Below are 21,277 nucleotides of genomic sequence, written 5' to 3' on the forward strand. Positions count from 1 at the left end.
AGTCATTGGAAAAAATGACCATAGGAAGTTATTGTGGCCACAAAGAATGTGGAGGAAAAAAATTCAGAGAAGGAGAATGACGCCAAAACACGTATAGGCAAAATCGCAAAGGAAAAAGAGAAGTGAGCTCAATCCCAGAGAGATCTCATGGAAGAGCTCAGAAAGGAAATTAAAATCATATAAGAGAGGTAGAAGGAAAAGTGTGCAAAGAATTGAGCGATGAAAGAGAATTGTGACAATATAAAATACTTGGGAATCTCTCTTCCAATACAAACCAACCAACAATGAACACAATTACAAAACGTTTTTCACTCAAATCAAGTCAGATCTGAATAATCTAAAAAATATCAGTTATTCATTGGTAGGCCAAGTTAATATGATACAAATGACAATTCTACCAAAAGTAATATCTTACTCAGTGCCATACCAATCAAACTACCAAAATTATTGTATAGAAATTAAAAAATAAAATTCATCGGGATGAACAAAAGGTCCAGAATACCAAGGGAATTAATCAAAAATAATACAAGTGAAGGTGGTCTATCTCTACCATATATAAAATTCTATTGTATAAATCGACAATCATCAAAGCCACTTGGGACAGGCTGAGAAACAGAGTGTAGGATTAGTGGAATATGTTTGGTATCAAAGAACCAGGGTCAATGACTACAGTAATCTTCTATATGAGAAATCCAAAGATTCCAGCTTCTGAATTCACTAGTTGACAAAAAATGCTGAGAAAACCGGGGGAAAAAGTCTCATGACAGAAAATGTTATTCACATCCAGAGAAACAATTATGGAGTCTGAATGGAGGTGGAAGCATACTATTTTCTCTCCCTTTTGGTTTTTTGTTTTTTCTGTCTTCAGATTTTCCTCTTTTATTCTGCTACTTCTGTCAAACATGAGCAGTGTAGAAATAGGTTGAATATGATTGTACATGTACAGCCTATATCAGTTTGCATAACATCCTGGGAAAGGGGGAGGCCCAGGAAGAAGAGCAATTTGAACTCAAAATTTGAAAACTGCAAAAAATTGAAAAGTAAAAATAAATAAATTTTAAAAGAATAAAAGAGAGAAAATGTGACAATGTAAGTGCTTCCATCGTCCTCAAATATTAAAAGAACCAGGAGAAGGCTTCAATGCCTTTCTTGGATCCTCTATGTGGAATTTCTGGTATTAGGACAAAAATCCTGTAGCATAAGAAAGTATGGAAGGACTAAAATCTCAGCCAGTGGCATAAATATTCACAGTGATAAGGTCACAGGATCATGAAAGTCAGTCATCTTATTATTGTATTGATTTGTATTTGTCAGTGCACATATCCTTAAGAACAATGAAAGGAAGAAGAAGGAAAAATTACACACATCAATTCTCATGATTGACATGAAGATTATTTCATGTAGAGAATCAATTGCATCACGAGTACACAAAACAGCTATGTGATGATCTTAAGTCATTGAAAATCAAACAATGAAACCTGCGAAAATAAATCACTAATTGATGGTGGATGGCATGCCCACATGAATGGCTTTCTCTGCTGCAGAAGCATAAATAGTAGCCCTTTTCATAATTGATGTTTGTGCACATTGTCACCCTTTCTCAGTGATGAACAATTTCAATTATTGTTGCTCACTAAGAGTTCCCTGACTGAAGTTGTTCTTATTCCTCTAATAACAGTTACCTCTTTTTTTCTTGGAAGCTTTAATTACCGTACCTGTCAAGCCTATCCGATGTATTCACATTTGCTCCATTCTTTAAGAAAAGATCTACCATATCTCGGTTATTTTCTTTAACTGCAAGCAAAAGTGGTGTGCAGCCTTCCTGCAAAATCATATTAAAGATCAAGTTAAGGTATGCAAGAATTGTTTATATGATAGAATTCAGTTGAAGGCATGTTGTGAACATCCTGTGAACTTGCTAATGACATGCTAAGGAAGTAGGCTACAATGGAACTCTGGAATGAGAAGAGCAGGGCATAAATCCAGCTTCTGTTAGTTAATTTCCATGTGACCGTAAGTAAATTATTTCACTTCTTTGGGCCTTAATTTCCTCACATGTAAAATGAGGGAATGAAGTTAGATAGCCTCTGGGATTGCTTCCAGTTATTAATTTGTGATCAGGACGTAGAAAACCAGGATGTGTAAGAGATTTTCCTAATCTTTTAGGGGTACCTTCCTTTCCTCTGTCTTCATGTCATGATCAATGATCGTCTGCGTGCAGTCACCCTTATTTCCCCAGTACTTGGCCAAGCTACAACTACGTTCTGGTCAGTTTTCAAGTTGCCTAGTTCTCTTCATCCTTTCCCCTGAAGTGTGTTACAACCAGCCTCAAAACTCAAGAAAATCTTGCCTTAAGGTGGCTGAACCTTGAAGAAAGTCATTCTCTTGATATTTTCCCTCCCTTCACAACCCTCCTAATGTATATTTTGATTTTTATTTTCTTTCTTGAGCAGCAGTGACGAAGAGTCAAACCTTTTCTTAAAAATCAGGAGATACTCAATAAGTCTACAAAGGAAACGGCATAGTGTGTAGGAAATAGAAAAAAAAACACACCTACATACACTTAAGAATTTGTTCTTGTAAAATGTCTGTCTGCAGTTTTATGCTGAACAAATTTTTAAGAGAATATTTTTTAAAACATTATGACATTTCTTCTTGACCAATTAACATTGTACTATCATAGGTAAATGTTTATATGTAAAGTATTGCAGACAGATATTTGATGGAACCTTTGAATTCTGGGTACCAGACCTAATATAGCATGCAAAGAAAATTCTAGAGAGACAGATGTGGTGGACTGAATGGAGAGCCAAACTCAAAATCAGTGAAACAGAGATTCAAGGCCTGCTGCTGAGACACTTAGAGTGGCTAGGTGAGCTTGGGAAGTCACTTCACATTTCACCATTACAAACCATTCCCTAAGTCACGTTTTCATAACTTTTTGTGTGTGTGTGTGTGTCATGCACCCCTTTCCAGAATAATGCTTTTAAATACCTAAAATACAGAGAATGCAAAGGAAGCCAATAACATTGAAAGAACTATAAAATAAATGGTGATTTTTTTTTGAAATTAATGGATCCCAGGTTAACAACCCTACTCGAAGATTAAATCTTAGAACAGGCCCTGGTCCAAAGCAGTCGAGGGAAGTTCCTCATTAAGAGTTCCGTTGTGAATGGAGTCTCCTCCCCGTTTTGCCTGGCCATCAGAAAATTCCCAAGGCCAATGAACTTTGAGTAGAGATGGATTTTAAGATACTTGCATTAAAGAAATGCTTCCAAGAATATAATGTGCATTGGAAAATACCTGATTTACACATTTGATCTCAGAAAATATTTTCTCACACAAGAGGTAGACTTCTACCTTGTTTTTTGCTTCCATGTCTATTGTATGTCTAAGCAGCTTTGCTGCTATGGCTGTGTTAAGTCCAGAGGCAGCATAGTGAAGTGCAGTGTTGTCATGGGTATCCATCAGAGCAGGGTCTGCACCATAATCCAGCAGGATCCTTGCACACTCCTCCTGCTGACACTGTACTGCCTGTGAATGGAATGTAGAGAAAGAGACAATCAATACTCTAAAAAGTATTTAGTATACTAAAACATCATTAGTGATATTTAAATAATTTAGTAAAGCACATTTTCTTACTCCAAACGCATTCTATAGACCAGCAAGGTTAACTAGGGCATACCTTCATTAAAGATGTCTGATAGTGCTTGTCACGCAGGTTTATTTTGCATTTTCTCTCTACTAAGAGAGACACAACATCTGGATGGCCATTTGCAGAAGCCAGGTGTAGAGGTGTGCTATGAAAATGAGAGCTAAGTCAATGCTTGGTAATTACGAAAATCAAAATTGTACTCTTGTTAGGTACTATACTTGTAACATAAAATGCATTATTGTTACTCCGCCTGAAATCGAAATCGCTGCCCAAATAAATATAAGTGGCCACCCTTCTCACCCGAGGACATCTACAATGTGCATTAGTTCTTCTGACCGGATATGATGAACAAAAACGTCTGGGAAATAAATAGCAGACTCAGAAGAACATTTCACTGGAAGAGAGCAGCATTTGCTCCCACCACGTCACTGAGAAAGAGTAAGTCAGCTGGAAGCAGACTACAAGTAAAAGGAAGGAGTTTCCCCTCCATTAAAAATGGGCAGGCAGGAGGGTCAGGGGTCACCAGCACTCAGAACTTGGGATCCAATCTCCAGGAGGCAGAGCCTGCGCCTGCTCTGGCCCAGGTGCTCAAAGGACAAGTTTTCCAAGGATTAGCCAAGGCACATGCAGACTCGTGGAGGGAGGGTGGAGGAGGGGGTGTCTTACACTGTTCCTGGGGGGGGGCCATCCCTTCTCTCACCCCCAGCGCCCTCTCACCGCTTCTCTTTATCCAGATCGTCCACGTGTGCCTGGCCCAGCAGCAGCAGGTGCTGCACCCTGGCCACATCCCCGAAGGAGGCAGCTTTATGGATCTTCCCGAGGTCCTTCATTCTGATGACATAACCGGCACCTGGGACCAAGGGTCGGACCTCGCTGTCTCTCCTGGGAGAGGAGGAGCCAGATGGAGACCGCTCTCTCCTTCTCAAGATTTTGAAAATCTTCCTCATCCTGAGGGCGGGCTTCAGAGATGGTCTGGAGAACTCACTTGGAGACCCTCAGCCTTCTCCGGGAGCTCGCTTACTCTCCAAAACACTTCGATAGTCAGAGACTCCAAGGAAACTGCGTCCAAACAGGGCAACAGTTAGAAAGGAATCGATCCTGGAGATGCTTGGAGCCCTAGCAACGCCTCGAGGGAGACCGAAGTGCGCGTGAGCTTGACAGACGCTCAAGGCATGCGCACGCGCCCAACGGGAAAGATTAAGCCTGCACGAGTGCTCACGTGCCAGGTCCATTAACTCTCTGCTGGAAGGCTCCAAAGGTCATGATCGCGAGGGTGGCTGGGCCCAAGGCTGGCTGCTTCCCCTGCTAGAGGTTCTGCCGGGTCTCGCGCTGGGACAGGATGCATAGGGGCGGGGCTGTGAAGGGGTGGAGGAGACCTAATGGGAAAGCTGGAGCAGCTGGATTCAGAGGACTTGGATTCGAATGTCGAACTCCGGACTGGCTCTGTTGTTTCACTTGGGAAAGCACCTCCTCTCCCAGCCTCAGTTTCTGCGTCTGTAAAAGGAAGAGGTGATTCTCCATAGCCCGCCAAGGGTCTACAAGGCTTTAAGAATTCGTTGACGCCCCGACTGAAAACGAGTAGCATGTTACTACTCTGATGTCTGGTAGCCTAGGTTCCTCTTTGCTCTCATTCTTCCTTTTCCCTTCTGACCTTCAGGAGAGGAGGGCAATGATTCCTCAGGGACAGGCTGCCTGGCACGGGGAGGGTGGAGCTGGCCTTAGACAGGAAGCCCTGGGTTCAAGCCTAGCTTCTGCAAAATTATCATTGCCCTAGATATGTCCTAAGTAAGGGTAGGGGAAGAGTGGGTTGCAGCAGTTTCTTGGAAAAAGTGATGTTCGTTTTAGCTGATCATAAGAAAGGCTACGGTAATAGAATAATACAGTTTAAATCTCGCAAGTTAACAGTTCCATTCACCTCTGGGCTGCAGGGTCCCCGTCCACAAGACTATGATAATAATGGGGGCTACATATTAAGAGGAATATTGATAAGTTAAGAGTTGTGATTATGGTTTGTCCTTCCTTCTGATAGAGGACCTTGACCTCAGTAAGAAGACAACATGACTTATACTTCAACTGGATTGGAGGGAGGGCTGTGCAAAGCCACCAGCTTGATTTTCTCCTCTGGAGCCATCTGAGTCCACTGGCTACATATCGATCAGCATGACTGGAGATGACCCAGCGTGTGCCGAGGAAACTTGTTCGTTTGAAATAAATGTCTTTTCAAATTCTCACTTTGAGTGAGGCAATGCCAGTTCAGTGAAGAAGCCTGTTTAAAAGGTAAATCGAAGGATATCTCCTTTAATGGAAATTAAAAAAAAAAATTCAACTCTCTTCTCTCCTGAAGAGAAACAATTATTATTTACATTCACTCTGAAGCCAGGATGGCCAAAAAATACTCATTAAGTGGTACTTCGTCAGCGACCTATAGTTCACTTAATCAGAGGCAGAGTGAATTGAGTTGAAGGCATTATCGTTAAGAAGCGAATCCAACCAGTAAATGTCCGGTAACTATGTAGGTTTGAGTCATGAAATCTCACCTTTCTTTGGGCAGAACCCCCTACAGGAAAGAGGTGATACCCTATGTCGGGGAGAAAAAGAGGAGAGAGGACAGGACGAGCTGAGTAGCCCAACTAGAACTGCTCAGCTGGGTCCCTATTGAGCTAAAGTGAGCTACTCACAGGCTTTGGTATCTCCTTTATTCTTGAGGAGCAATAGAACTTGAAGAAGATGATGACACGGCTTACCACTGAATTGGATTTCAATAAGGAATGGCTGTGCAAAGTCACCAGCTTCACTTTCTCCTCCAGAACCACCAGGGTTCTTTGGCCATATATGAATCAGGATGACTGGAGAAGGCTGAACTCAATTCAGAGACAAGTGATATGGATGAACTAAGAATGAATAAGACAGTTGAGGGACGGCATGATGTCTAATTTCAGATCCGTGAAGAGCTGCTGTGCTGACTTGGGTATCTCTAGAACAGATTGGTCAAATCAGTGATGAAAGGTGCCTAGTTGTGACTTTTATAAGAAAAATGAAAATTTATGGCAATGGAATGGATTGGTTGTGAGACAAGTTCCTTCAGGAGACACTGTCTGACTATGTGTGACTACTACAGACACAATTCTTACATTGACTGCAAGGTTGGACTCTGGAATTTATAATGTCTCTTCCGACAGGGATATTTTCATTCTCTGTATTTGTTTGTATCGTCCTGTTGCAGACTTCCATTAGAATAGATCATGAAAGCTGCCTTGGTTTTGAAGGTACATATAATGCAGAGCAGATTGGCGATCTTTATTGATGTTAGCTCAGGAAGTACTTGCAAAGGGGAATACAACCAGCTATGACCACATGGTCTTTGGCTTTTCCCCTTTTTTTCCTCTGCAGCTTTCCATTCATGATGTGAAATTTGTACTCTGCACTACTAACATTCATTCTGTTCATTCAGGTCCATGATCACTGGACTTCTGAATACAACAATAACGGATACTCACAAGATGATGTCCTTTTCTCCTCCTCCTCCTCCTCTCCCTTCTCCTTTGCCTCCTTCTACTCCTCCTCCTCCTCCTTTTTCTCCTTTTTGTTCTTCTTCTTCTTCTTCTTCTTCTTCTTCTTCTTCTTCTTCTTCTTCTTCTACTTCTTCATCATCAACATCATCATCATCATCTTCTTCTTCTTCTTCTTCTTCTTCTTCTTCTTCTTCTGTTTCTTCTACTTCTTTTCCCCTTTTCTTATCCCTCTCCCTCTTCCTTTACCTTTAACTTTTTCGCTCACTTTCCCTTTCCCTCTCTCTCTCTCCTCCCCCTCCTTCTTCTCTTTGCTCTCCTCCTTTTTATTCTCCTCCTTCGGTAATGGTAATTTAAATGTAAACATCTTTCCCATTCCTTAATATGATCTGCTGAGGTCACATTCTTCTTTGTCTCCTCCTCCTCCTCCACCTCCTCTTCCACTTCCTTCTCCTAGTCATCAAAAATATCCACCCATCACTTCCTAAAAGAGATCTCAAATTTGAAACTGCAAGGAACATTGTAGTCAAATTCCAGAATTATCAGGTGAATGAGAACATACTGCATGCATTCAGAAAGAAGCAGTTCAAATACCATGGAATTACAGTCAGGATCACGAAGGTCCTTGGAACTTCTACATTAAAAGGTCAGAGGCTTTGGGATATGCTATTCTGTAAGGCAAAGAAGGTTGGACTATATCCAAGGGTCAGGTACCCAGCAAAAATGAGGGTGATCTTTCAGTAAAGGAGATGGATATTAAATGAAAGAAGGGACTTCCAGATCTTCCTGATGAAAGGGCAGAGATTGATGGGAAATTTGACCTTCAAATACAAGACTCAAGGGAAGTATGAAAAAATAAACAAGAAAAACACATTTTAAAAAAATATCAGCTTATTCAATAAGAGAAAACTGTTGACATACCTATGTGGGACAACAATACTCTTCACAATCTTGACCATTTTATCTTTATTCTGACATTTAAAAATCTTGAAAATTTTATCTTTATAATGACATAGACAGAGGCTGTGGGTATAAACTAACAGATGTGACAAAAAAAGGAATTAAGTATCACAAAAAGATTGCAATGGGAGAAGGGCAAAGGAGGACGCAGAAAACTGTAAATTACTCCACTTAAGGAGACACAAAAATATATGACTGTAAAGGGAAAGAATGGAGGGAGATGAGCATTGTTTTTACTTTGCTCTCATTAGATATGATTCAAGAAAGGAAGAACATACTCAGTTAAGTATGGAACCTAACTAGGCTCAGAAGCAGTAAGAAGAGGAAGGGGAAAGAAAAAGGACGGGGTCTTTAGAAGGGAAGGAAGACAAAGGGAGCACCTCTGCCCTTTCTGAGAATCAGAAAGGGGCAGCTCATCAGTGTCACTAATACCTACAGGGAGGAAGGAATGCAACCAATAGAAGGTGATATCTCAAACAAATTTCTTTCCTTCCTTCATTAATTGATTTCATCCGTTTCTGCTTTCATAGGCAGAGGGAAAGAGTGATAAAATGCATGATAATAATTTGATCGATTTCACGATGTTGTCTCACACATGTTCCATGAAAGAGAAGGAACATAAGGATTTGTAACAGGAATAACTTTCAGTTAGATTTCTAAAATAAGGCTCCTTCCATTACAATGATTCAGTAATTGACATTCATCATTGCTCTGTATGATAAAAAATCAAGTTCCTCAAATGCCAGACTTAGGATTTTGCATTTCTTTTATCCAAAATCGATTGGAAGTAAATCATTTAGCAAGTAAATCATTTAGCCCTTAGTAGTCCTTTGCCGCCTGGGTACTGGAGTGCTCCCTATTCATGCTCTCCTCGTGACTTTATAGAAGGAATCTCATAGAATGGATCTTCTAAGCATTTTGAGATAGCTTTTCCACCTATCCTGAATGGGGCCCAGTTTGCTTGAACTGATGGCACTGCAACATCAAATTTTTATACTTTGAACTCAATAATTCTTCCACTATTCTTTTGAAATTTGATGGTAAAGGAAGTTTAGGTTACAATCTACTGACCACACTGCGGGTCTCACTTTTCCCATCCTTAAAAGAGATGTTCAGACTAGAAAACTTCTAAAAGTTTTAAATCAATGATAAAATGAAAATGCTACAGTTCTCCCAGAAAAGAGCTGTTTCTCAAGACGTGTATTAGGAAAGTTTAAGACAGTCATCATTTCATTGGTTTGCAGCTAAGATGATTGTACCAGAATAATGACTCTAAATATAGGACAAATTCTTATCTTCAACACCTAAGAGGAAAATAACTTTTGCAAAAGAGTGTTAGACTTCGAGTATGAAGAGCCCTAGATTGAAATACTGCTACTAAAACCTACTGAGTGTGATGATTGGAGGGGGGGGGGGGTTATTTCACAAGTTCTCCTCACCTAAGTTCTATTCTGTAAAATGAATTGAACAATATGAATATTGCCCTCATAAGTGTGTTGCCAGTCTGAAGTGAGATAATGCAATGAAAGTCATTTGCACAGAACCCTACTATGCCTGTGCAAATAGTAGGTATTGTTACTTTTGTCATTACTGTAGGATGAATCAGTGTGGTGTCCCATCGATAGAGCAAAGGAAATGAAATATGCTGAAAGGCAGACAGTTTTACAGGCCTAAAAATCCAACCCACATCTTCAGATTGATGAAGCACCTTGAAGACCTATTCTTTGGGAAACCTGAGTCTGACCGAAATGTGAAATACGTGCAACTCCCTCGATTTACTTTTTCTCCGTATGCTTCTTGGCCCCTTGGAGTTTGTTTTGAATTACTAAGGAAAACTCAGAATATACAATTTAATCTTGAATAGCATTTTTTCCCCTTTTAATTGTATTCAGGTCCCGAATGATAGTAATGAAAAAGAAAAATATCTGCTGGACAAAATTGGAACCCTACAGTACAAAGTTGCTATGCTTAAACTGGAGCTAAATACAGTAAAAATTAAAGATCATGCAAAAGAAAATCAAGATCCAGAAGAAACTGAGGTTTGAAAAGAAAAGAAATATGGGCTTCAAGAGGAATTACAACTGAATGAAGGAGCAGTAACAAAAATCATATCCCAGTAGAGTGGACAAGTAAATGTTCGGACAGCTGAGAATGTAGTGTTGAACACTAAGGTAGAGAATGCAACAAAGAAAAATAGGAAAGGCTTGAGACAGAAATGAAATCATACCACCCCTTCTACTATTGAGGTCATGAACAAAGTGAGACATCGAAACTAGCCTTTGGACATACCTTTCAGGGAGAAAGAGATGAGTGACTTCATTTACAGGACAAACTAAACTATAACTTGTCTAGGTTAGGGAAAGGCAATTGTGTCCTTTGTCAAGAGCTCTCTACACCTAAAAGTAAAGGCAACAGTGTAAAAAAATGAGCTGTACCATGTACATGACTACCTTAGAGAAACGATAGCCATTTTGGAAAGCACACAGAGAGAAGTAAAACAGGCCCAACATAACGCAAAGAAACTTGAACACACAAAGCAAGTGTAAAAAGAAAAACTGAACAAATATATTGTCAAACATAAATCTATCCAAGAAAGATTAGCTTACATCTGGAGTGAAAATATATTACTTCAACAACAGCTTGAAGATACGCAAAACAAAGGCATCATTCAAGAAAAGGTATGGAGTGATGACCAGGTAGAATGTATTGATGTCTTCAGCAAAGTTCGTGTTGATACTGAAAAACAAATTTTTATGGTAGAAGAGAGAAACAAAGAGGTAATCAGTGAATATAATCCCTTAAGAGAACAAATGTGCAAATATAAAAATGGGAAAGCAGAAAAAGAGATAGCTCCTTATTTGTCATAGTTTGATAAGCATTTTCTTTTTAAAATGAAAATCAAAGTAATTTTGATCAAGATAAAAGAAGATTTGAATTTTCAGTCTGCAGATGATACTACCTTTCATGGAAAAAATACTGATATGTAGGAAAGGAGAATGAGAAACAATAATACGATGAATATGCTACTAAAATAATAATGTAGCACTGTGTAATAAAATATGAACCTAATCATTATAAGAAAAAAATAATTAAACAGAATGTAATAGAATATAGATATTTAAATAACTAAATGGAAATAATTTCAAATATGAAACTGATAGAATAAAAATAAAATTAAAAAGAAAAGTATGAAAATAAAATTTAAAAATCATCTTTCAAATAAGATGACTCTTTTTGATAATGAAATTATGTAGCCCATGAAATGTGGCTTTCATAAATACACGTAGGGTTAATCCCTTGTGCATAAATACTGATGAATTGATGTCTCTAATAATATGCCTACTTTTCCATTTTAATTCTGCCATGGAATAAATTACATGAAATGCTATACCTGAAGAAAATCCTGAAAAATTATGCTAGCAATTATGGAATAATTGAAATGGTACATCTGAATTTTGATTGTGTGGAATAATATAGTTACACTTTTCATAATTACTTGAAAATATTTATCAGTCGATCTATGTTTAATTCCAAACACTTGGAAATAATTTTAGAAATATTAATCCCTGGATCATATTTTTAATGTTATTCCAAATGCTGTCCACTATGTCCCTTTAAAATTTTGGACGGTGATGCTGTTCAAAGATATTATGATTCTGCATTAAGGATAAGTATTTTTTCTACATTAATATTTCCAATTAAAAAATGTTCTTTGCATTGCCACTCCATATTTTTATCTCACTATTTTTTCTCTGTTTTACTAACACTTCTTGCTAAATGCACACAATTGTAGTTTCTTGGATGATTGCCTTTTATTTTTTGAAGATGGTTAGTCTTTTGTGGTATGATAGCAGTTCTTATTATTTGAGATTTCTTCGCACATGCAGTGGGAGGCCAGACTACAACAAATTGTGCTGGGTAAAAAAAATTTCGTATAATAATATATATATTTAATTTTAATATATACGATCATGTGATTGAATCTCATGATTTCATGCTAGAACTTAATTTGTTTTTAGGCATTCAATTCATTATGCCAATTTTTCCTTTCACAATTTTATATTGGCTTCCTTTAGTTTATGTTTCCTTTCTAAAACTTCCTAGACTTTAGTTAAATTTTTTTTACATGATACTTAATTTTATCTAATGATGGAAAAATATTAATTTCTTTTGCTTTTCAGTTTTATTTGCTATTAATAATATGTACAATAATTTATTCTATAGTGAAATAAATAGGATTTTATAGCATATCTGTATATATCTATAAAAATACAACTGTGTATTTGTGTTGTGTGTAAATACACACACGTATGTATGCAGTTTTGCTACATTAGGGCATGAAATGAAATGAAATGATTTCCCTTTACTTAAGTGGTGGAATTAACATATTTTCACCTTTTTCTGCCTATTGACTGCAGCCAAGAGCGTACTTCCTATTCTAGCAGAAAAAGGAATTGAATTGTATGTTTGCCAAGGACAGTTCAAGATGTGAATGATAGCGAATGATCTTTTTTTCTGTTTTTCTTTTCTTTTTTCTTTTTTTTTTCTTTTGGCTTCCAGAAATCCAAATCAATCTGTTCATGTGTTTTTACCAAGCTTGACTAGCGTATCAGTGCACATGTTCATCCTTCAGGGAAAACTATGGGAGTAAAGAAAACGCAATTTTTACAATAGATGTCCTTATTCAAATAAAGTACTCTACTTTTTTGAAAAATGGAAAGAGGAAACCCTAAAGTTTCTATGTAGAATAGGAACCTATAAATTCTTCCTTTCCATTGCCCCATCTTCCTTGTGAATTGCACTAAAACAAATTTTAGCCCCTAGGTGGCCTTGGAGGTGTTGTAAATCTCAGAAAGTGGTAATGGGGAAATAGGGCTGAATGCATGACTTTATGAGGAGTATACCGAGAATGTAGGAAGATAGCCTTTGATCCATGCTGAATGAAGGATGGGTGGTATAGTCAAAAGAGCTTTGTAATCTCAGGAGCCAAATTGCACTTCATTTCTCTATTAATTGCAACCGTTATGGCCGTGCGTAACTCATTTGGCCTCTGTGGTGTAGCTTTTCTCATCTGCAAAATGAGGTGGTTGTATTCACTAGTCCCTGAGAATATTTCTAGTTCTAAATCTACCAAAAGTGTGAATACATTAATGAAATTATGTTGCATGTCATAATATTTATATCTGTTAATTTTTAAGGTTTATTCTTCTTATATAAGCTGATATGAATTTATGAACTAATTAATAGAAACAATGCGAACATATTTCTATTAGGTTACAGTAAGAAAGCTTCAACTAGAACTTACTCATTCAAAAATCATCCAGGACAGAAGCTTAACTAGAGGGTAAATCACTTTTTGGAAATAATTTGGGAGATATGAAACAAAACTGCAGAAGGAAATACATCAAACTAAATGCAACGTATGTATTCAAAAAGTCAATAGTAGCTCATTGATTAATGGAAAGTGTTTTCAATGTAACTTCAGTTTTTACCATTATTATCTGAACACTGCGTCTGTCGTTCAAATGGACATAAAACAAGATTGATAAACTCCACCATTTCTACTCTTCAATTGGGATAATTATATTCACTCTTTAGGTGTTTGACAGTTTTGTTTTTCTATCCTTATGCAAAGAATGAGGTGGTTTTCCAAGTAACAGTACTAAGTCATTTCCATCACTTTATATTTGGAAATTCCTTAATCTTTATTTTCTCATTTAATCCCCATAACAGTTCTGTGAAGTGGAAGTTGCTTACTTCTAATCAAACCACTTGAATAAGAGAAAAATGATATTTCTTCATAATTTGTAAATATATAACTTGTGCATGCCAACGGACATTGAGAATTAAATTAATTAGATGAATAATCTTATTAATATTCTCTAATTTATTCGTAATGATCTCACCGTGTTGCTTTGCATCTCCACAACTTCAGTCATGCTCTTCTTCTTGCTTAATTATACTTCCCCATTTCTGCTACCTATTCATAATCTATCTGTTCCTCAGCACCCTGATGCACGAATACCTCTTTCACCTCCAAGATCCTTTTGAATTCCAAAAGAATGATTCGTTTGCTACATGCCTTTTTGGACTTTTCAGTCCTATTGATTTCACAGTCTTCTGAATTCCACTTTTCATCTCATACCACATGATTTCCTATTTAACTGTATACTGATAGCCTTATGTTGTTCCTGTTATCAACCTACCATTCTGTGTGCCTAAGGCTTGTTTCCTCAACTAGACTGTAATTCCTTCAGGACATGGATTGTTTATAAAACGTCATCTTCCATAGAATTTGTTTTTCACAGCTTGTTGGAAACAAAAGTCATGGTCATTATTGTAGTAGTAGTGGTGGTAGTGGCATTAGCAGTAGTAGTCATCTTCATAGTGGTAGAAGAAGAAGAAGCTAAGTAAATGTTTATTTCTTGACTTTACCCTGAGTTGAAAGTTTAGCTAACATTAAAATTGTTCCAAGGTCATATGTGGACTGTATTTGGAATAGTCCACTTTGAGTCTTTCTAGTCTCATTTTTTATTAGTTCCCAATTCCCTAGAGTCTCCCAGTGGCAAAATAGAAATTCAATAAAAAATTTTTTACTGTTACTATTAATAGCACTACTACAAGTACTACTACTACAACCACCACCAATACTACCACTACTACTTCTACTACTACTACTACTAGAACTACTAGTACTAGTACTAGTACTACTACTACTACTACTACTACTACTACTACTACTACTACTACTACTACTACTACTACTAAAATTATTATAATAAAGGCTAAGGAAAGCATAGAAGAGTTTGACAGTCAAGTTCCCTAAAATGTTCCCTTTGTTATTCCAAAATACATTTCTGTGTTATCAGTTGTGTCTCACATTTATGTGCTTTTAAATGTAATATATTCATCATTACACCAGCCAAAAATTACAGAAATATATATACTTGGTATCCTTCAAAACCTATTTTCAGTCTTGTACCCATTTTCAATGGTAAAGTAATAGAAATCTATGCCAGCACACTGAAAAATAAAATTTTCGACGACGAGGTTGTTCTCTGCTTGGAGGTACGTTGCTGGAATTATGGATAGAATGTTGGCCTGGGGTTAGAATGACCTGAAAAATATTTCTAAGTCTCAGAAATCAATATTGGAATAAAATATGTTTTGTTTCCCAATTAACTCCCCTACCACCCATTCCTTTTATTACCGTCGCATTCTTTTTGGGACACATTGATTAAAATATTAGCCTTCCAAAACTTTTGTCTTTAGGCTGCAATTGGGAAGGTACGTGTGAACTGAGCAGTAGAAGGTATAGCAAGGAAGCACTAAGTTAGAGTCCATCTTTGGCACTATGCCTTAACTCACATGATTGCCTTCCAAGGAAAACTGGCATCATTTCTTCCCTGTCTAATTTCCCTGACTATGCTGGCAACTAAGTTTTTACTACATAAGAATTAATCCAAATTACTGTTTCCTCCTTTTTCAACACTTCATCAAATAGTGAATGCCGGTTATGTGAATTAAACTATGGTTAATTCTGACCAGGTTACAAACACTATGTGGAAGACATGTCCTCTTTCCTTGTAGAACATGCACTTTCACTGGGAAGCCAATGCAGAATAGTGGAAGTTCATTTATAATACAAGGTAAGATATAAAGAACTACTCACTGAATGGTATATATGTAAATATTTGTAAAAAGGAGAGACCACTATAGTCGGGGGTTAGAGCAGGTGGTAGTTAAGCCAGTCCTGTTCCTCCCTACACAAAAAAATGGTCAATGAAAATTTGCAAAGTTAGCAATTCTACTGCAAGAACAGTTGCCAAATAGCTACATTTACTGTGTAGTATATATTTGCATGCATAATATCTATTGATACGATACATATATACTAAGAAATACCTGCACTTGAAGGTGACTTTTCCAACATCCCCAGGCTTGGCTCAGCCCCTTGCTGGCCATATGAGTTTTCACAAAGGGTTTTCTGTCTTCAGGCCTTGGTTTCCTCATTTTCAAAATGTTCTAATTGACTTTTCATGTTAGGGACTGTCTATATTTACATCCACTAAAGGAACATTATAAATGCAGCTTTGCAGTCTAATAACATTAAATGATATCATTTGTATTGTGTGGAGTAGGACCTTCAAATACTTCGCTAGCTCCTTTATCCAGATCTGCAACTAAAATTACAAAGACACAAAAACACATCAGTGTAAAACGTTTTTCAAAAGAAATTTACTTACGTTTTAGATTTTGGATTATATTGGTGGAAGCTATCTGGCTTTCTACAAATATTAAAACACAACCAAAACTCATTTGGGGAATATTTTACAATGAAGTTATATTAATGAAGAGCTGATCTTGAATATGCATCTCTTGCAATAGGGATGAAAAGATAAGTTAGGCTACTGTTTCTCTGCTTTTGTTTTTTAAGAAAATGTTGTTGGATGACATCAAGAATTCTTTTTAGATTTATTTCCTTCTCTGTGATTCAAAATAGTTTAAGGCACTTGGTCAAAATTAATACTTTTTAATTATATAATATTTGAGCTATAAAGAGTTTGACTCAACTATCCTGTTCATTCACACAGATTAAAAAAAAACTTTTGGAAACAAGTAAAAAGAAATCTGGAGAATCTGAAAAAGGAGATTTTCTTGACAAGGGGGAAGTGGAGCAAGTATAATCTGAAAGGGATAGACAAATTAATAGGTTGAAAAATAAGGTAATCCATAACATAGAAGAATGTGAAATATCTTCTCTTTATATTCCTCTTGAAGTAGTTAGAACATGTAGCAGGTCATTGGAGAGCTACATCCTTGAGATTTACATCTTCCCCATGACTGCAAAGCAATACTTTCTGTTTAAGTCCTAGTCACATGTTTCTTGCTCCTCTTAGGAACTCAGTAGATAAGTTGGGGAATTTATATTTACATGAATCTTCTAGGCTCCAGTGACTTTCTATCTAGATTTGTATGTTAGAAATTTTTCACCTTCTGCCATTATAAAATTCATGTCCAATAAAATGTATCTAAATATAGTGTGTTAAAAGCACCTATCAAGGATTTTCAAATTGTCACGTGTGAGAAATATCAAGCTTGTTTTGCTCACCAGTGGAAACTGCAAAAACACAAATTTTGATTTCACGTATAGACAAATTTTCTAAGAATTGGAGTCTTCCCAAAAGGAGATTGAGTGTTTGAAGAAAGCAAATGATGGAAAGCCTTTCATGTGCAGTCTTGCCAGGGCCTCTTAGAAATTCTGAGCTCCCTCTCATTCTCCGTTTCTCTAATCCTGAAGATAAAAAAATATCCCCGACAAGGAGGACTGAATCATAAACTATTTGAAAACTATTTGAAAAGAGATTTGAAAATTACCAAAAATAGGTGAAACAAAATTTGATTGCAAGATGATTACCGCTAATATTAAGAAACTTCACAATACAACATAGAGTTAAAAGTGAAGGACTTTCTCTATGAAAAAAGGGCTCGAGTTGGTTTAAGGGAAGGAAAGACTCTAGTAGTCTAAAGATTTTCATTTCATTCCTCCAGTAAGTGGGTGAAAACCTTTTTAGTGCACTATGTCCTCTGCATCGCTTTTCTATTTTAGGGAATCAAAGACCTTCCCCCAGCATGAAGAATAAGAAATTGACTCATTCATCTTAAACTCTTTCTTTTCCTCTTCTTCTTTTTCTAATTTTGTTTGCTTTCAGTGTTGTACAGTCATATCCATATAACTTAGATTGTTGTTTTCCTCTTCCCTCCTGCTCCTTTCCCCATGGGTTCATCAAGCAATAGATTGCTACATTCCTTCACTTTGTGTCTTGTGTATCTAAATTATTCCCCTGATCTAAGATTCTGTTTCTTAGCCAAGTGGTTTTCATAATTATTGCTTTATTATATAATTTGAGATCTGGCAGAGATAGGCCACCTTCCCGAGCATTTCTTTTCATTACTTCCCTTGATATTCTGGACCATTTGTGCTTCCAAATGAATTTGGATATTATTTATTCTATTTCTAGAAGATATTTATCTTGTGTTTGGTATGGCACTTAATAAGCAAATTAATTTAGGTTGAATTGTCATTTTTTAAATATTTTATCTGATTTAAACTTGATCTGATTATTTGGTGTCATGGGTAGAAGGGAGGAAAATCAAGGAGGGAGAAAAGTTTGGAACATAAAATTTTACAATAATGACTGTTGAGAACTATACATGTAATTGGAAAGAATACTACTAAGAGCAATAATGAAAACATTAGAAGACTATTTGAATGTGAGTTACTAGTTTTATTAAGAAAGAGAATGAAATACCAGAGAATTAATAATTAAACAACTAAAATGTGACTACATTTTGTTCATTTGTACATTTGTTCAGCATCAAATCATCTTAACCACATATGTAGAAATATGCCAATTGCATTTTGTTGAGTATTCTTTTGCTGTGGTCAATCAAATTTTAGAATCATAAAGCTTGAGGTATAAGAGATTTCAGAGGACATCTCAACCAACGCCATTATTTGAGATATGAGAAAAATGCAGGTGAGGAATGTCAACTGACTCTCCACATTCATACTAGAAATATGAGGCGTGGGATTTGAATCCAAATGATCTGACTTCAATCTGTGGGGTTTTTTCCCCATTAAAGAGTGCCTGCTTCTCTTAAGTTAAAGCATTAAGTATAATAGAATATTTTCCAACTCCTGGACATGTAGGCCTCGGTCTTCAGTCTTTCTCTGAACAGAATGTGTTATCAGTGGTCATGTGGCTCTCAGATTCAGAGTAGAAGCCGAATGCTCAGGTTTTTTAGCAGCTTTTACATTTTTCATAGACTAATTTTCCATGTGTGCGAAGAATATTTTCAAAGAATTGTCAGAAAGAAAAAAAAAAGAATGCATCTTTCCTCCTTACATGATACATAAAGCTTTCAATGGTCCTGGAAAGCTTTGGTAACAGGATAGGGACGCTGGGGAAGGGATTTTACATCTTCTGAAAAATTGATCAAAAAATCATTCTTTAGACAGGGTGGGAAGGTACATATATGGGAAGAGATTGTAAAGTCAAACGACTTATTTAAAAACATCTAGGTCAGCCTAATGTCTGCTTTATTATCAATTGTTATATGTCCCTTCAGCTTGCGTAGATTGTTATTTCAAATAGGTTAGATATATTTTCAATTTTTCTGCAGTGGAGGATAGTGGCATTTATGATCTAACGATTAACAAATTCTGAGATAAAATTTTGCATGTCCTTAAGGAGACAAGTGATAGAAGTGTTTAAAATGATAAAATGAACAATTAAAGGGCATTTGTTTGTCATGCTGTAGACTCGTATTTCTGTGATATAAAATCGTTATGAGGAATAGGGACAATATCTGTAAGGGTAAGAAGTGTACGGAGAAGTGTAATACAACTGAAAACACAGGAAGGAGGCAGTTTATGAAGTTATTGAAAAACCAAGTAGAGGATTTTGTATTTGATCTCAGAGCTAAAAACGAGCCAGTGGAATTTACTGTGTAGAGAAATGAAATGATTAGAAGATTTGGAATTAGGAAGACCACTTTGTCTGCAGAATAGGATATGGACTTGAAACAGGTAGTGACTGGAGGCCAGCAGATCCATTACGAAGGTTCCTGAATAGTCCAAGAGCCAGTTAATGAGGGTCTGTATGACGATGATGGGATATATACAAGAGATGATGTTTAAGGTAGAAACAAGACTCGGTAAGAGGTCTGATATGTGGTATGAATGCAAAGAAACAGTCCAAGTGATGCCAAGGTTATAAGCCTCAGTGACTGGAAAACTTTACCTAGTGTAAGACAGTTCCTACAATAAGGTCCAAAAAAGAAAAGAAACTCCCTCAATCAGTAAAAGTTTCTCCTCCTTGACGAAGGTAATATAAGTTTGGAATGCAAGATCCTTTTAAGGTTATTAGTACAACGAACTCATAGATAGTACAAAATAATTCATGACAAATGCTTGAGAAATTTGAATGAATCCCTTCGTGACGTCAGAAAGGGGAAAAATAACTCTGATGCAGGATAGATCTTTTATGTCCAAGGAATTTCAAAGTGTTTTTTTAAGTAACGCATTAGCTTTTTAAGAAAAACAGATATTGCACTTTGGATATGAAGAATTACTTTAGAACTGTTGAAATTTTTATTACAACTCAAAGGTTCTTAATCTGTATTGTAAGAGTCTATGTTAATGTTCAAAAGGCTAACAATGTGCTATATTTCAAAAGGCATTGGTTATGAAGGTCGCAATGGAATCTTCAGAGCCAATCAAGTAGAAGTCATTTACAAAGACATCCAGAGAGACGAAGTGACTAAAGTTACATAGCTGGTCAAAGTTCCCATTTCCTATGCAATCATTTTTCTCTTACACCTATACCTCTTGCTCATCAAAATGTTTAAGATGTGTCATCCTATTATGATTAATCATAGAGAGCAACAAAAATAAAGAAATGAGATAGGAGTTTTAGTAATTCCTGAATTTTTTACAGTAAATCGCAGATTCTTCAATGTAACAACTTCTGAATTCCTAACATTCCTATTAATCTGAACCTCCTCTCCCACAGCTACTCTTTCCCCTCCACCCTTACCCTTGTTGTAAGCTTAAGGAGAAAAACGGTTAGGAGCTTTTTTTTTTCCACTGGAGCAGCGATGAAAGGAGTGGTATCAGATATTGCAGTCTGCCGAGATGAGGAGACAGACTTCTCTTTTCATTTTCTGTTTTTCCCCATACTTGCCATCACTAGTTCCATTATGGGTACAAAATGAGAAAGTTCATTTGATTTGGGCATTGATCGTCTAGTAGTCTCAGTGAGTGGATCAAACATTGCTAAGAAAAGAGTTACAAGACACTAGTGTACATATATTCTGTTAGACTGTATTGCATTGCATTGCAATATATTATAGTTATTTTTATATTTTGTTATGTTACATCATGTTACATCACATCACATCAAATGACATCACATTACATCATCACATGATATATTATGTCATATTTTATGATATCTTTTCATTATATCATATATTATAATTGTATTATGCCATGTTATATGGTATCACATTAAATCATATGGTACTTATGATATCTCATTAACTTATTATATTTACTATCTCCTCCCATTTATTCAGCACCTCAAAA

At 36.6% G+C, this 21,277-nt stretch overlaps 1 protein-coding gene across 1 annotated transcript in view; it reads right to left on the reverse strand.

The window, feature by feature from the left end:
- The window catches only part of LOC140522503 (ankyrin repeat domain-containing protein 26-like), a 34,522-nt gene extending 30,544 nt beyond the window's left edge, over positions 1-3,978 (reverse strand). The window contains exons 1-4 of the mRNA XM_072637924.1: positions 3,956-3,978; positions 3,686-3,800; positions 3,304-3,534; positions 1,716-1,822 (exon numbers count right to left, since the gene is read on the reverse strand). Coding sequence (XP_072494025.1) covers positions 1,716-1,822; positions 3,304-3,534; positions 3,686-3,800; positions 3,956-3,978 — 476 coding nt within the window. The remainder of the gene's footprint in view (positions 1-1,715; positions 1,823-3,303; positions 3,535-3,685; positions 3,801-3,955) is intronic.
- Positions 3,979-21,277: the final 17,299 nt, after the last annotated feature.

Source organism: Notamacropus eugenii, chromosome 2, assembly GCF_028372415.1.
Source record: "Notamacropus eugenii isolate mMacEug1 chromosome 2, mMacEug1.pri_v2, whole genome shotgun sequence".
In the NCBI taxonomy this organism is placed as follows: Eukaryota; Metazoa; Chordata; class Mammalia; order Diprotodontia; family Macropodidae; genus Notamacropus; species Notamacropus eugenii.